Here is a 16,312-nt window from a genome sequence, read left to right on the forward strand (position 1 = left end):
TACCTCATCAAAAAATTACTCTGCCAAAGAATGAGACAGAATGACAACAATGACAACCCAGACCCAGTGGCCCTACACTACGGCTAAAGGGGGCAGGGCGGGACGGTGAACAGGGACACCAGCTGCACCATGACGTGATCCCCACATCTCACATGTGTGGAAGCTTGTTCCTGTCTTGGCCTTCTGCACGGATCATTTGGCGCTCCGTGTACCACTTGCTCCTATCGTATGCTTGGCCAAGCTCTTTTGCTGGAAGGAGATTTCAGCGATAGCTTCAACTCCTTCGAAGCCCCTCCACAAACCCCCAACGACGACGCCGAGCTCTTTCCTTAGCCTGGCAAGCCCTGCGCGACAATTCAATTGGAAATACTGTGAAGGAAAAGCTCAGTCTGTTGGGGCAAGAGAACCGGGGCATCAGTCAGCAACTGCAAAGATTATCCGTAATAGCCGAACTCGAACCCGAAGCGAACCTTTTGTCGAAAGCGATTCCACGACCAACTAGCGATACTCCGAATTTATAGAGCAATTTGAAAGGATCACAATTGAATTTGAGGATACAGTAGCCTGAGCAATTGGATTCTGGGGCATAAAGCTGAGCGTGTTGCGACAAACAACGTCCTGACGTAGTCCGGACCAGCGGCTTCGACTGTGGACATTGTTGTGCCCGCTTCTCGTGCTGTGAATCGTCTTCCCACCTTGGATGGACCAGCGCAACAAATACTTGATTGAGTTGCTTTGACCTCATTTTCTTTTGTTCTCTTTCCCCCTTAAAACCACTTTCATTTTGCTCTTGGCAAATACAAAATCATTGCAATGATGATGTCGCGCCTCTTGGTAAGTCGCCCTTGCGCTCATAATACTTAGAATACAGCTGGAATCCATGTGCTGATGTCTAGGGTAGCTTCAGCCCATAAGGGCTGGTCAAAACCAGTCCATTCGCCCCGCTGTCACGTCTGCCTTCGGCGTGGCTCCCGCATGGTCTTCGTCCCGTTGGTACTCCTCAACCGAAGGTGCAAAGAAGGACGAGAGCAAGGGCAACCAGAGCGACCAGCAGGATCCTGCTCTACCTTACACCCACCGGGGTTCGGCCATCAACTTCAACTGGGCCCGTGAAGCCGACAAGGCGCGTAGAAACGGCCCTACCTTGTCTGAAGAGAACTGGGAGGACCATGCCAACGCTAAGATCGAGGAATTCGAGGAGCTCCCTTACAAGGAGTTTGGCATTAACCAGCACATGGAAGTCAACGCCGAGTTCAAGAAGGTTTTGACTGAGGTTGTCCGGGAGTTCCGCGCACCCATCATGTACGCTATGGCCTACGGGTCCGGCGTATTCCCTCAGTCTAAAGTCAGTCGAAGTGTCAGCGACGAAGAGTTCCGCGCCGTTCATCCGAAGCCATCGCCTGCGCTGATGGAGGTTCAGAAGGGCGGGCCCAAAATGATTGATTTCATCTTCGGCGTGACGCACACTCAGCACTGGCACTCGCTCAACATACGCCAACATCGCGACCACTACTCTGGTCTTGCCAGTTTCGGTTCAGGCCTCGTCTCTACTTTCCAAGACCGTTGGGGCGCTGGTGTCTACTTCAACCCCTATGTCACGAAGAAGGGCATGCTTATCAAGTATGGCGTCACCTCCATTGACAACCTCTGCACCGACTTGTCCACTTGGAACAACCTTTATCTCGCTGGACGACTCCAGAAGCCGGTTAAGATCCTGCGCGATCATCCTCGAGTCCGCCTCGCGAACCAAGTCAACCTCATCTCCGCAGTCCGAACTGCCCTTCTGCTACTGCCTCCAAAGTTCACCGAGAAAGAGCTCTACTCGACCATTGCTCGCATCTCGTACCTCGGTGACCCCCGCATGTCTCTCCCTACCGAAAACAAGAGCAAGATCTCCAACATCGTCGACAACAACATGGTCTCTTTCCGCAAACTCTACGGCCCTCTATTGAACACTCTTCCGAATGTCGACTTTGCTGAGGGAGCTGACCAACAGACCAAGCACGCGTCTGACCCTGAGTATGATGCCTCCATGCACCAAGATATGGACCCCGTCAAGCGCGGCAACATGGTCCGCCGTCTGCCCAAGTCCTTCCGTTCACGTCTGTATTTCCAATACCAGAAGAAATTCATGGTTCCGGCTGCCGAATTCAAGGCCATGATTGAAGCGTCGAAAGAAGAAGACGATGTGAGCTTTAAGCGCCGCGAGGGTGGCGGTTTCGAGCGGCGAATCGTACAGGACGACCCTGAGGAGCTCCAGCACTATATCCGTCAGGTCATCAAGCAGACGGTCAACTGGCCTGCCACTGCACAATCAGTCAAGAGCTTCTTCACTGCTGGTGTCCGCCGCTCCATTCGCTATCTGTCTGAAAAGTGGGCCAAGTACAACGAGGGTAAGGCCAAGGACAAGGCCAAGGCCAAGACCGATGAGCAGAAGAAGACGGAGTAGACCGTTGTGCCTGCGGCTATGACAACGGATTAACATTGATCTCGTTAGTTGACGGGGTCGATCCTGAGACCGCTCGGCTAAGGGTCGCAGTGCCTACGACATTCAGCATGCGATGTTTTGACGGCTGATACATAGAAACCTTTTCACCTCGACGCATTTTAGCATCGACCTGTATATTTTACGCAAAAGCAATGAGTGATGCAAGCTCTTTTTGCTAGGGCACATTCAACAGACCACACCGGCAATGACAACGATGGTATCGAATGTCTGCAGGCAGAGCCTAATGGCTTTGCTGTAGGCCTCGTTACGTGCCTGTCTCTTGATTCCGGTGTCTTGGATCTAGCTCATTTTGCCTTTTTCTTTCATTTGTCTATTGTCGCCAAGGAAAACCTGCATCAGCATAGGGAGTCGGTCCCGACTTAGAATTAGGGAAAAGCTCGGTTGTGGTGGTCTTTCTTCTTCATCTTCCTGCGACGCTCCGTCAAGAGAGCGATCTGAAGCCAGCTTTTGGAAGGACTATCAGGATTCGACCATAAAGCCCAGATACTCAGTTCAGCCTGGAGGTTCTCGAGAAGGCTGCGTGCCGAAGTGGTCGTGAAGGGGAGATGATTCTGGCGTTGAAGGCTTGTAACAAAGTATTACCAGGGAAAACCTGAAGGCCATTTTTGGCAGATGTGACTGAGACGCGACGAGGTCGCCAGTTGATACTTGACCTTTACAACTTCCCTGCATGGCCTTTAGGTGTATGAACTTCTTCAGGTCACATTTTTTTGACTTTTGGAGTCTCGTGGCGTCATATCAGCTGGTGCAAGTTGCTAACTAGTTCATGCCATTGTCGTAAAGTTTGTGATTATTACATCGGGTGGTAACCCGGCTAATAGTATACAGATTGTAGTTCATTACATCATTTCCGAAAAGACATCAACAAACTTTTTTACCACTTCTTCTTGGCGTACTCGGCAGCGCCGTCAATGATCTTGTCGGTGAAGCCCTCGCTCTTCTTGTCTTTCTTGTCATTGCTGCTGCTGCTGCTGCCGCCGCCTAGGATTCCGCCGAGGAAACCGCCGCCGCTGCTCTTCTTGTCATCCCGGTCGTAGCTATCGCGTCCTGTAATGGAGCATTGTTAGTGTCGGTTCTTGATGATTTTTTCTGTGTGAGTAAAAAAACTTACGGCCGTGGGAGGGGCGACCTCCGTATGAATCTGAAGGGCCGTAATCGTCACGGCGTCCGCCGCTGCTGTGGTGTTCGCGTCCGCCCCCGTAGTCGTCACGGCGGCCACCTCCGTAGTCATCGCGGCGGCCACCTCCGCCGTAGCCACCGCCAGGAGGGCCATAGTCATCACGTCTGCCGCCACCACCGTAGCCGCCAGGGCCGCCGCTTCCATAGCTGTCGCGGGGAGGGCCGCCGTAGCCGCCGCCGCCGCCACCACCTCCGTAGTTGTCTCGACCTCCGCCATAGCCCCCGGGACCACCGCTTCCGTAGCTGTCCCGGCCGCCGCCGTAACCTCCGGGGCCGCCACTGCCGTAGCTCTCGTGACCTCCGTATCCACCTCCGCGGCGGTCATAGTCACCACCACCGCCGCCGTAACCGCCGGAGGGGCCGTAGTTTTCGTGTCTGCCGGAATGCATTGTGTTGTGGTTTAAGAGGGGTATATGATATAATATGAAAGGTTGTTTGTGTGATTGGACTTTGGTATCTTTCGATGACTTGAATGAATGGCTGGACTCTAGGAGGCTAAGCAAAGCGGTTATATATAGACGGTCATCACAACATTCTCGCCATCAGAAGGCCAAGGACGCGACGATAGTTCTGTCAAGGCCTGTTTCTCTACGACGTCAAATCCCACCATTGCCCCCATCAAAAGACATCACCAAGCATCAAGTCCAGGGGTCCATCATTTGGCTAAAGACGTCAAGCTTCTAGGGACTCGTAACACTTCCAGGCGGTCGAGCTGGGAAGATCTCCAGCCAAGTGCCGTCCAAGTGCCGTGATGCCGACCTTGGATTACCATCGAATCAACAGAGCTTCTGGGTTGGCATATATTACAAGGCCAGTGGGCATAATTGGTGAGCCGCATCGTTTCCATCTGATCTCATAGCCCGACGGTCATTTCCCGAGAAGGGAAAAGGCGCGTGGGTCCATTCAGCGGCAAGGCAAGGATACCAGGACTGGGAAGAGGCGTCAGTTAGGGGCGGGTGGCGATGTGGAGACGCCTGTTGTTACGGGTTGAACACGAACGTCGAAGGGCCAGGTCCAGGTCCAGGTCCAGGTACATAAACTTGGATATGGATATGCTTTGGGTTTTATTTATGGCAAGGACCCTGCCTTTGGGCGGTTGATCTTCGTCAGCCACGTTTTGATTTTCATAACGGGCCTTTGGTGGGAAATATCACGGCTATTTCGTGGTCTCGGAGAGGAGATGAAAGACGGACGAAATCCAAACTGTCCTGGTTCGGCATGTTTCTGGAAGCGTTTCGGTCGGCGTTGGCATGACGCAGAAGGTGGTTGGGGGGAGAAAACACGAGACAGTCAAGTCGTTGCCAAGTTTTTCTGTCGACAAGTCTGCTTATATAATAATAATCAAAATAACGAATTGTGCACGAAACACTGACACAGGGTCGGACAGTGACAAGTGGCCCGTGGCAGTGGCAGCGGTAATGGCAGTGACAGACAGCAAAAGCTAAAAAGGTACCTGAACCAGGTGTTCCTTCTCAGAGTTGGAAGGGACGTTTGGGGGGAGAGGAAAAAAAGAAGCAAAAAAAGAAGGAAGTCAGGGTCTTCCCAGCCACACAAAACGATACAGCTTGGAATGGCAAATGGAACAATTGCAAGTGGAATTTGCTGCATCAATGGGCCAAACATTGCCAATTCCCGAATCCCCCTCTCATCCAACCACTGGTCGCTCTAGGCCGCCTTGTCCGACAGCTCCTCCAAGGTCTGCCCGACCACACGCTGTCGCATGCATATTGCCCCATTTGCCTTTGGCCTTTGGCATCCCGTGCAACCCAACAGAGGCACCCTCCACCTGGAAACAGACTGCAAAAGCCTCCATTTCGCACCGCCCGAGACCGATGAAGGTGCAGTCGTGCGGCGTAGACTCTGGGCGAGCTCTACACCAACCGTTAGTCCTACACAGACCTAGAGAGTACAGGATCTGAGGGAGCAAACTCCAGCACCCGAGACACGACTACGTGGTACACACAAAAGGCACTTTGGCTAATACGAATAGCGAGAGCAATTAGACGTGATCACCCCTCCAAGCTCGGCCCAGACCCAACACACCTCAGTCTCAATGCTTCTCCCTCGCGTGCCCATTCCACCACTGCAAACCCCTCGGGCACATCCTTGCTAAAGATGCTTGGCAGACCGGACTTGTCTTCCCGCACACAGCCAACGGTGTGAGCGTCAAGACCGACTAATTAAGCCTGTCAGTTTGCCAGATGGCTCCCCGCAAAGACCAGGGAGCGCGTGGCCTACTGCTTCCATGCCCTGGACTTGTCACCTGCAATTGGATCGATTTGGGTCATTCACCTGCAGTCCTGTGCCATCACCCGTCCATTATCCTGCCATCCTGCTCATCCATACTGACTACAGCCAAACAGCCCACCTTTTTCCCGCCCGCTTCTTTTCTCTCCAGCCCGCCGCCCTCCCCCCATCCCGTTCGTCTTGCTGCACCTTCTAGAGGACAAGTTCTTCTTCTCTTTAGCTTCTTTCCCCGCTGGAACAGCCGGCTGGTTGGTTGGGAAAAGAACCGAGATCCAGAGAAACCGCAGCAGACAGTCCTCGACTTTGTTTCCCTCCTCCATCTTGCATACTATCGTCGCCCTTCCCCGCCGGACCGGCCGTCTTTTACTTGGCCGTTTTCGGGTGTAACACGACGACGGATGGTAGTTTAAACAACATAAAGAAACCTATAAGGGAAACAAAAGCAACAACAATTCCCCGACCCCGGCTGTTACTCTCTTTTTACCTTCCCTTGCTCACCCCGCCGAGTTGGCGTTGCAATACCACGTCCGATAGCCCCGACCGGCTGATCATCAAGACAAATAAATAAAAAAAACCACCACTCCGACAACCCCAGTGGATGATCTCACGATAGGGCTACCGGATCTCACTGAGCGACCGAGGCGACTCTCCGCCGTGCAAGCATGGCGCGCCCGCGCATTCCCGCCCTCTATGGCATCCTTCAATTCTGCCTCCGGCTGACCCTCGTGGTCTTTGAGGTCTGCGCCCTCGCCGCTCTTATTACGCTTTCACGATACGACTTCCATTATCCTATAGGATATGTTGCAGTGAGTACAAGCATTTTGCAAGACGAATTAAAGCCCCATATCGATTCAGCTGCTGATGACTGCAACCACGTTTAGTCCGCCCTCGGCATCATTTACTCCATGACGGAAATGGTCACTCTCGCCAACTCGACCGGTCAGATTCCCCGCATGCGCACCGGCGCCCTCGTCGTCGCCGACTTCATCCTTTTTGTCCTAGGCCTATTCTCTTTCTTCTACTTCATCATTCTCAACGGCTGGCGCACCGGCAGCCCTAATCGCGAGTACCGAGCCTGGCGCAACGATCCCCTGCGAGTTGAAAAGGCGACCTGGGCGCCGTGGTACATGTGGTTACAGCTCATCGCTGCCGTTCTGCACTTTCTGTACATGTTGATGCATTGCGTTGATGCCTGCAAACAAGCTCCACAGCAGGCTAGGAGACGGCAGATGAGGAGGAGACAAAGAGAGGCAGAGAGGATGGCAGCCAGAGATCCCGAGACAGCACAGGTTACAGCGAGCTAGCGACTTTGGATGGAAAAATAATGAGTATGTTTTGGATTTGGAATTTAGGACTCGGGTGTTTAGGCGTTGGGAAAGGTTGGAGAATTTCCTGGTCGTTTGCATCGGAGATGTCATGACCTGGAGTAAGTAAGGGCTGGTCTAGACCTGGGATGCGAATGCTAAACTTATGGTCGTGAGCGCGTGAGCAAGCTCTTTGTCAAAAGCTGTCACGCTGGGATTTCTGTGCCGCCGAAATGGAGGCGAGCTCCATGCGGTTTACGTTACATTTACTTACCGAAGAATATTTGGTCATCATATAGGAAGCGTTGTATATGGCCTCTCGGTATCTAGTAGCATCTATACTTGCACATATCGCTGGGTCTTCGATATATCTAGAAAGAAAGAAAGAAAAAGACCTTGTTGTTCTCGTTCACCGTTGTTCGCACCTACCGTCCAAAGTCCGATTCATCCCAGCCTTCGGCCAATTCCTTCATCCGGACTTGGAGCACAGAAGAGCAGAGGAAGCTTTTGGGTAACTTTTTTGGTAACCATTGAGTTGAAAGTTATATTGCCAAAAGCTCGGATGAGCTCGAAACGCAGCTGCGCGCGTTGCGTTCTTTTAACGCCCGCGGAAGATTCGACTGAACACGTATTTTGTGTGTTCTTTCAGGGTCCTAATGCAAGGGGGGTGTTACTTGCGTGGCTCGTAACGCCCAGAATTGCTTTGCCCTTGGCTCATTAGTCTACTAGTGACCGCTTCCGGTCTCATTGGGTTATCTTATGCTGAGCTACAGGTAAATCCCACCCATCGACTGGACTTCAACTTCACCAACGACTTTGCAAACTCCCCCCTCCTCCCCTCTACGAGATTGATCGGACGGGGCTTGGGGGGTTCAACCCTCCTTCCCGCTTTGACACTTCCCGCCGGCGCATGTCAGTGTAGCGGCTAGACGTGCCTGACAAGGGTTCACGGACGTTTGGATCGACAGGTCCGATGGAAGGGGTGTTCAAGAGGCTAGCTAGCCCAGCAAGATTCGGGGCGTATCGACAACCCAACCCAACGGAGTCCGATGGGAAAGAAGTGTATCAGGGGGGGGGGGACTCCGCGAGTAGGTGGAAGCGTAATCTTTCGACGGCAGTATACTTCCTGGGCGCGCACGCCGTCGGTTGTCTCGGACGGTTCCTCGGGAGAGAGCAAAAATGTGTCCGTCCACTCACTCGTCAGCGTGTGTGTCTGAGCTCGGGGGACTCAACTCAACTCTCACAAACATTTTGACGAAAAAAAAAAGAAGCCGTCGTCAGGCGTTTTTTTTTTTTTGTTTTCCTTCTCTACACAGCTACTGCTACCAACCAACGACCTTCTCCCCTTGCCAAGATGCCCACTTACTGCTTCTGCTCCCCAACCTTGACCACGGCCCTCCCCTTCCCACCATCAACCCACCTGCCCGCCTCCTCCTCCCCTCCAAGTTCAAGCCATCCCCTAGTGCCCTCAGGCGCGTCCCATTCCACTGTCGCAACGCCCTTTGCCACCTCCCACTTGGCGCTGAACTTGCCCAGCACAGTCGTGAACCCGGCCTGCGCCGCGTCCAACTCCCCGAACACGGGCTTCAACCGCCACTCTTGTCCAGCAGGGCGAGTGACGCGCAGGCCGACGAGGTACTCTGTCAACGTGCTCGTCGGGCCGCTGCTCCAACCGTGCGCGTGGCTCACGTAGCTGGGGTCGTTGGTGTAACCTCTCGAGCTGCGGTACCCGAACGAGCCGTCGACGAGGTATCCCTCGATGACGGTCGACTGCGTGCCGTTGGGGTGCGCGAGGTACCAGCCCCAGCTGTCGCGGATGAGCTTCAGCGCTCTGTCGGCGCGGCCCGCGACGAAGTGTGCCTCCAGCTCGATGCTGGAGATGAAGGGCGAGATGTTGCCCGGTAGTTCCGGCGACGCGGGGCCGATGGGCGTCCAGTTCTCCGTCAGCACCGACGAGATGGATGCCGCTTCGGGGGACGAAGGGTCGACTACGCCAAACGCCACGGCGTAGCTGTTCGCGTCCTGCGGGTAAAGCGTCCTGTTCTTGTATCCATCGAAGAAGGCGCCTTTCTTCTCGTCCCAGAGGTGCGTCTTGATTGCGCCCTTGAGCTCTTCCGCGCGGGCGAGCCACGTCGCCGTGAGGTTTGTGCATTTGGACGAGTTGGACGGCGCAATCTCCGCGAGGAACGCGCCCGTGGTGAGCGTGCGGTAGAGGAGCATGTTCGGGGCGCTGCCGTTCATCGAGTTGATGTAGCGCGCCCAGTCGCCCGTCGCCGTCGCGTTGAGGATGCCCGTGTCGGGGATGATTTTGGCGTAGATGTACTTCATCGCCTTGAGGTACGTCGCCCAGTTGTCCGCCAACCAGGCGAGGTCGCCCGAGAAGAGGACGTAGTTGTACGCGCCTATCATCGTCCACATGTGGTATGTGTCGCTCGTGGCGTCGAGGTACGGCGGGCCGGCTCGGGGGAAGATGCCGGAGGGTTGCTGGAAGTTGAACATTGTCTGGATCGCGTTCTTGGCGCTCTCGAGGTCGCCCGTGCTGACGAAGGCAGAGGGCACGGCGACGCCCATGTCGCCGGGCCAGATCCAGCGGTCACGCTTCGCGCCGTCGAGGAGCAGAGAGGAGCCGACGCCGAGCCAGGCATCGTTGAACCAGGACCCGTTCCACACGGCTTCCGTGAGGACACGGCCGGTCTCCGGGGGAGCGGCGTTGGTCTGGAGGGTGTAGGCGCCGCTGTACCAGATCTTGTTGAGTTGGTCAGAGGAGGAGTGGAAGTAGCCCTGGTACGCGCGGAGGTTGGACCACGTCGGCTGGAAGACGATTTCGAGGGATACGTCGTCTATGGAGAGTGACACGGGAGAGGAAGAGTTCGTGAGGAGATAGAGTGTGAGGTAGCGGAAGCCTCCACGGAGCTGGGCAAAGGGAACGGTGTAGGAGCCTTCGCCCTGGGCCGTGATGTTGTGGAAGAGGGCCCCGTCGGTGCTGATGAGTGCCTGACCCGGACCGCGGTAGTTTCCGTTGGAGTTATCGGAGTACTCGCCGATCCAATTCTTCGCTTCCGTCCAGGCGAGGCCGAGGACAGCGGGCTCGCCGTCTGCTCCGGTAAGGGTGTAGTTGACGGTCGTAATGCCGCCTACCAGCACGCCGAAATCAAAGACGAGGGCCGAGCCATTGCCCTTGAGGGTCGATGTGCCGGGGAACTCGCTGACGACATTTCCAGTCGAGAGGGATAGCACAGATTTCGGTCTCGCAGTGCGTGAGTCTGGGGCGTAGATGTTTGCGTCCCATGGGCCTGGGAACGAGGCCTCTGTCGGGTGCGTACATGTTGCGTTTCGCCAGCAGGATGACGCCAGTGAGCTGGCGATCAGCCCGAGACCTGGGAGAAGGTGCTTGACCAGGACCATGTTGGGCCAGTGTCGTCTATCTGGAGCTTTGGGGTGAAGGGCACCGCGCGGGTTTGGGATTTAGACGACCGTCCGGAGCCTTTTAGAGCAAAAAAAAAACATCGCGACATGCTATACCGAACAAGGTCTCCAGGTCCAAGGTCCTGGGATTCGATTGATGGACGTGAATAATTAGCCTAGGCAGCAAATCCTAGCTCAAAATCCCCGCAATATCCCCTCAAACCGGGTGTAATTGATAGTTCTGCCCCGAGGTCATAGTGCACGAGACGAAGCGGTAATCCCCCGGTAGATGGGGCTCCTCTCGGTGACTTCGGGACAAAGTTAAGTGGTGAGTTTCCTGCAGTTCACCACCCCGGATTACCTGCTCGAGAGGAGAGGTCAAAGGACCAATCTGCGTACTTTGATACGAGTCAAGCCACGTCGGGAACACAAATAAGACTGTCGTTAAGCGCCATTTCTGTCAGATTGGGCGCGAGGTCAAAGTCAATTGCAAGGGAAAGCCTTGGATTTGAAGAGAAGCGTCGTCATGGCGGAGAAAGTCAAGAGAAGGAGAGAAATGAGGAGCAAGGGGGGGAAGGTAGTGTGCGGGGTAGCCATATTGGCTGGACTTTCCATCTGGAGGTGCAAGACCGGGGATGTGGGGAAACCTGGAGAAAGTGGAAACAGCGTTTCTTGGGGGGTGCCTCATTGTGGTTCGTCTGAACAATTCATCTTACTTTTACTATTGGAAACATAATCTTATCGTACATATTAACGCTTAGCATCAGATTTCTCCTGTTGAGATGGAAATGCCGAAAACATATCCACGAGCTTATCCAACGGTGCTGCCATCAATCCCGCAACCGTCTCAAATGGCGGCTTGTTTGGTGCAGCAGGATGGCTCTTGGTCGGTGTGAACATTTTGGTTCGCTCAAAGCTGGTGGCCAAGGCCTCTGACTTGTCATTGTCAATGGCCTTCTCAAGCTTGACTAGGTCTTCCTCCTCTTCTTCCTTGATGTGTTCCTTGAGATCCTTCATGAGCGATTCGATAGTGGGAAGGAAGTCGGGGTCGCTAGACTTTAGTTTTTGGAACTTGTAGAGCTTCTCTTTGACCTGTTTTCATACGTCATTAGACTAACCATTTCTCGAGTCAAGTGTGAAGGGGGAACTCACGGTTTGATGCTCTGAGCGGTCCTTATCAGCCAGGGCCTTACCCCCTGACACCTCTTTCTCTAGGGCAGGGTAGATGACAAGCTCCTCGCTGATGGAGTGCCGTGCCAGCTCCCAGACGAAAAGGTTCTGGAAACGAGTCTGCGCGTCGAGGTCCGTTGAGTCGATGATGCGCTGGTAGTACGCCTCCAGCTCACGGTGGTCTTCCTTAATGGCGTCTGATACGCGACCCATGATGAATGGCGTCGCGTGGAATTGGCGGCGGACCCATGGCGAGGCGGTTACAGGTCTGACTGAGGAAACTCTGACAGTTCTACTCAGAGTAGGAACGGCGGAGGTTAGGCGGAACATCTTGATCACTTATATGCTGTGTACTTTGCAATGGACAATATCTTGACGGGTTTGCGTGGACTATCTAGCACGGCAAACTTGGCTTCTACTTATGCTCTGAAGAACTACGGGACTGATCATACGAGGACAGTGAAATAATCCCTTGGGTCATTGAACCGTAATGGTGACCACTTTTGGTTAAATGGGCGCTGCCAAAACGCATCATGCATTCATCGCCCTGTCTGAGTGTGTTTGAGTTCCGGATCATGAGCGGCGACTGGTCTTGCCATTCCAGTGAAATAGTAAGGAATCGCGGTACCCAATCATCTTGAATCTTTTCAAAGCATTCGAAAATCATTTGTCGGTGCTTTCAGGTCCCATTAGAGCGGGCCATCTGCTCCGGCTGGGGCCGCGACAGGGTTGGCGATGTGTTTCGTCATCATGAACGAAATCCACAAAGTATCGGGGGCCTAGAACTGCCCCAACAGCATCATGAGAGAGTGACAGAGGGGAAAAGAAGCCACTTTCGCCTAAGAGAAGCGAACCGCTGTTTTAGCGCCTGTGATTAAATTATTAAATTGAGTGACTTCACATGTTCAAGGGTACAATTTACCACCCGCCAAAAGGCCTCGCCCTCACTTTTTTGCCTGTTCATGGAAGTCTTACACCGCATACCGAGCCGATCTTACACACTTCCTAAATAATTTCACCTCAAGTGGTTTCACCTCGAGTGTTAGTATTACCAAGGATTACAATCGATTTGTCTCACAAAACACAAGTTAACCAATGGTAAATAACTGCTCATTTGGAGCTTCTTTGAAAACGAGAATATAGAGAAAGGTAGTATTTACACATCGAGATTCACAAACTCTGCGAGCCTACTGCTTCGCAATAGTGATCTCGGCCTTTCCACTCGAAAGATCGATCTGGAATCCACCTCTGGCCTTGGTAGCCCCGGCAATCGAGAATGAAGCACTCTTCGCCGCCGGCTCGGTAAGCCAAACAATGGCGGACGATGCCTTCAACGCAGCCTCCGTGGCGGCAGCGCTCACACTCAGCTTCACGGTCTTGGCCTGGCGGTCGTAGGTGATGGTGTCGATGGCTCCGGCGCTCAAAGAGATCTTGAGACCCAAGTCGGCGACGAACACCCGGCGGCGGACCGCATCTCTCGGCTCAGCGACGACAGCCTTGTCGCTAGATTCGATGACGTTACCGCCAAAGACAACCTCGCCGTACTTCTCGGTGTTGACAATGTACACGGTCTGGCCGAGGCCGAGACCCAGGAATCCGAGGCCGTAGTCGCCGGTGTAGTTATCCCACTTGAGGTTCCAGGTGTAAGAGTGGAATGCCGCGGAGGGGAAGCCCTCCTTGTCGATGTTGCTCAGGGGGGCAAAGTTTCCGGCATAGGCGACGCGGATGGCGTTGAAGTCGGTCGGGTTCTTCTCGTAGTAGTGCAGCAGAGGAAGGGAGTTCAGGCCAGATCCGTAGTGGTGGATCTGGCGCTCATTGCCCTGAAGCTTGCCGCCGTAGTTGAAGTCCCAGTATCGTCGGGCGTTGCCGTTGTATCCCCAATGGGCCACAGTGGGCATGTAGGCCACGATGCTGTGGATGGCCTTGGTCGCGGTCTTTGCCAGGCCGAAGTAGCTGTTGACGTTAGTGAGATCACCCCAAATATCAACTCGATTCGACTTACTCGGTCCAGTAGTAGACGCCTTCCTGTCCGGTGCTGTCCCAAGCCATTTCACTTCCAAACGGCACAGCCTGGCTGTCCCAGTGTTCCGCACGATACTTCATGGAGGCCTCGAGAGCAGTGAACTCCTGCGTCATGTTCTCGCGCTTGAGATCCTCGAGCAATTCGCCGAAAACAGTCTCGCCCATGAGGCCGGTCAAACCGTAATCACAGCCTTCCGTCTTGTTGCTCAGGCAGTGCTGGACGGTGTTGAACGCCTGGTTGATGTACCAGGTCCAGTCAGAGCGGGTCTTGACTTCGGGATGGGCCCTTGCCACCCGATACATGGTCCAGTATGCGATAACGGGGTGAACGTAGTTGTACGCACGGGTGGTCGTGTACGCTCTCTCCTTGTTCCAAGTCATCCAGCTGCTGTAATCCGGGCCGGAAGCATACTGGAAATCGATCTTGCCAGGCTCATAGTAGAACGTACTAGCTCTGACAGCGAAAGAGTCTGGTGGCTGAATAGTCCCAACGACGGTGTCGTGAACGAACGCGTCCAGGACCTCGATCTCTCGGCTGACGGGCTGGATATAGAGCTTGGTGGCAGCGGCAATGTACGCACCAGTACCTCCTTCGTCACTCAGTCCCGCAATCCAGGAACGGAACTCTTGAGAAACGATGGCGTTGGCCTCGCGGTCGTACGTCATGATGGAGGGGGCTCGGCCAAAGGGATCCTTCTCATCAGTAAAGTGGGCGGCGGTGGTGAGGAAGTGGCCCATATCCGCAACAGTTTGCGTGGCCGGCTTGATGATGTAGTAGTGGACCACCTGCGTCTTGCCGTCTTCGTAGGTGATGGTGACCTTGTTTCTGCCCCAGCTACCGTTCTCGGGGGTGAGCAGGTAGGGAGAGCCCTTGGCTGCCTCATCTTGCTTGATTGTGAAAGCACCGGCGCTGTCGATGGACTTCACTGGGGATGAGTGCGTGAGATACAGACGGGCAGTTAGATCGGAAGGAATAACATATCCCGGAAGACCAATAGCGAGAGGAATGCCCGCCTTCTCAACAGCATCTTCAATGGTCTGGATACTTTCCGCGATTGAAAACCTGAGGCCGACAGAATACGCCTCACCGGCCTTCAAAGTCTTCGACGTGGGCTTGTTCCAGGAATCAGCACCTTCCCAATCCACGTCCGCCCAGCCTTGAGAGTGAATCGTCCACTCATAGGTGGCCTCGTAGGTCTGCGAACCGTACCCAAAGTCTCCCTCCGGCTCATCAACGTATCTCCATGCTTCAAGGGGACTTTTGCCAAGGGGTGTAACGACTAGAGCGTTTCCGGTTCCCACAACTGGCGATACACGAACATATCCGGCGTCGAGTCCGATGTATGGGTCCGCAAGAGAGCAATGCTGCTGAAGGTTCTCAGGATCGCGGGTGGAGAAGATGTTGTTAATGGCGACAGGCAGGCCGAGCGATCCGAGCTCAACATCGTCCTTACCAGTGTTGGTTAGGTTTACGCGGAGAGCGAGGCCTTCGCCATCCTTGAGCCATTCCCTGGTGACTTTGAGAGGAATGCCGGAAGGGAGCGTAGGGGCAAGATCAGCGGCGGCGAGGACGCCAGGAGCAAGATCTTTCAGCGCTGTGACGGCCTTTCTATCTTTGGCGGACGCAACCAAGGTCCAGTTGCCGCGGCCTGCGACTTTGTAATGGAAATTGACATCTCCAAGATGGTTGGCGTAGGCGGTATGCGTCAGGTTTGCGAGGAAGTCCGAAGGAAGAAAGTCGAAGCCGGATCCAACCTTCATCGAAGCGAGCGTCTGGGAGTCGCGAACGATCTGGCCAGTGACCTGACCAGCTTCGTAGTCGATGAAGCCATTGGCGAGGCCAAGGACGTCTGGAGTTTGGCCGTTGACGAAAGCCGCGAGAGCCAGCGCCACGGACGGCGCATAGCTGAAAGACCGAAACATAGTGCAGGAAGTTTCGTAAACCCCGTGTTTACGAAACGAATGTACTGTCTATATTCCGTGCGTAGATCGAACACGCTTTGGAAAGGCGCCGGCCTGGCTTTAAGTCCCCATCAAAGGGAAAATGCGGATGAAGCCTTGCCAAGCCATCTTGCCCCTTCAATTGGGCCGGCAAAAGCCTATTTTATGACATCAAGGAGACATGCCCCTATCGTACCATCAGTTGCGGAGAGCCAAACGTAATGAAAGAAGTTCGGCATTAGTTTATACGAAGGGGAAACACGAGAGCGCAGGGAAGCACCTGATTCCATTCGGTTATTACAGAGTAGTAAGTGATCGACGGGTGAGTTCCCCCCCTGATATTATAGTGGTCCTCGCTAGAACTTCATCTAAGGTACTTACATGCAACTGAGCGGAGCCAACAATGATCACGGGGGAGTGCTTGGGTACTTCCCTGTTCTTTTCAACCGGACTCGGCAACTCCATGGTGAATTCGACCCGAAAACCAAACCGAAAATCAACTCTAGACTCTAGACTTTGTTTTTGCTGGGACGAA

At 54.2% G+C, this 16,312-nt stretch overlaps 6 protein-coding genes across 6 annotated transcripts; 2 read left to right on the plus strand and 4 right to left on the minus strand.

The window, feature by feature from the left end:
* Positions 1-813: 813 nt before the first annotated feature.
* On the plus strand, positions 814-2,449 carry CTRU02_214525 (mitochondrial import protein mmp37; the record flags this gene model as incomplete). Its single annotated transcript, XM_036730433.1, has 2 exons — positions 814-834; positions 902-2,449. The coding sequence occupies 2 exons, from the start codon at positions 814-816 to the stop codon at positions 2,447-2,449; spliced, it is 1,569 nt and encodes a 522-aa protein (XP_036577889.1).
* Positions 2,450-3,383: 934 nt separating this feature from the next.
* Positions 3,384-4,077, minus strand: CTRU02_214526 (uncharacterized protein; the record flags this gene model as incomplete). The annotated part of the gene is made up of 2 exons (XM_070206257.1): positions 3,384-3,556; positions 3,621-4,077. 2 exons carry the CDS (start codon positions 4,075-4,077, stop codon positions 3,384-3,386), a joined length of 630 nt encoding a protein of 209 aa, XP_070060031.1.
* A 2,520-nt stretch (positions 4,078-6,597) lies between these two features.
* Positions 6,598-7,239, plus strand: CTRU02_214527 (uncharacterized protein; the record flags this gene model as incomplete). The annotated part of the gene is made up of 2 exons (XM_036730435.1): positions 6,598-6,741; positions 6,817-7,239. The coding sequence occupies 2 exons, from the start codon at positions 6,598-6,600 to the stop codon at positions 7,237-7,239; spliced, it is 567 nt and encodes a 188-aa protein (XP_036577891.1).
* A 1,362-nt stretch (positions 7,240-8,601) lies between these two features.
* On the minus strand, positions 8,602-10,644 carry CTRU02_214528 (bacterial alpha-l-rhamnosidase domain-containing protein; the record flags this gene model as incomplete). The annotated part of the gene is made up of 1 exon (XM_036730436.1): positions 8,602-10,644. One exon carries the CDS (start codon positions 10,642-10,644, stop codon positions 8,602-8,604), a length of 2,043 nt encoding a protein of 680 aa, XP_036577892.1.
* Positions 10,645-11,394: 750 nt separating this feature from the next.
* Positions 11,395-12,144, minus strand: CTRU02_214529 (hhe domain protein; the record flags this gene model as incomplete). The annotated part of the gene is made up of 2 exons (XM_036730437.1): positions 11,395-11,736; positions 11,797-12,144. 2 exons carry the CDS (start codon positions 12,142-12,144, stop codon positions 11,395-11,397), a joined length of 690 nt encoding a protein of 229 aa, XP_036577893.1.
* Positions 12,145-13,001: 857 nt separating this feature from the next.
* On the minus strand, positions 13,002-15,759 carry CTRU02_214530 (uncharacterized protein; the record flags this gene model as incomplete). Its single annotated transcript, XM_036730438.1, has 2 exons — positions 13,002-13,767; positions 13,817-15,759. The coding sequence occupies 2 exons, from the start codon at positions 15,757-15,759 to the stop codon at positions 13,002-13,004; spliced, it is 2,709 nt and encodes a 902-aa protein (XP_036577894.1).
* Positions 15,760-16,312: the final 553 nt, after the last annotated feature.

Source organism: Colletotrichum truncatum (genome assembly GCF_014235925.2).
Source record: "Colletotrichum truncatum strain CMES1059 chromosome Unknown Contig_0011, whole genome shotgun sequence".
NCBI lineage: Eukaryota > Fungi > Ascomycota > Sordariomycetes > Glomerellales > Glomerellaceae > Colletotrichum > Colletotrichum truncatum.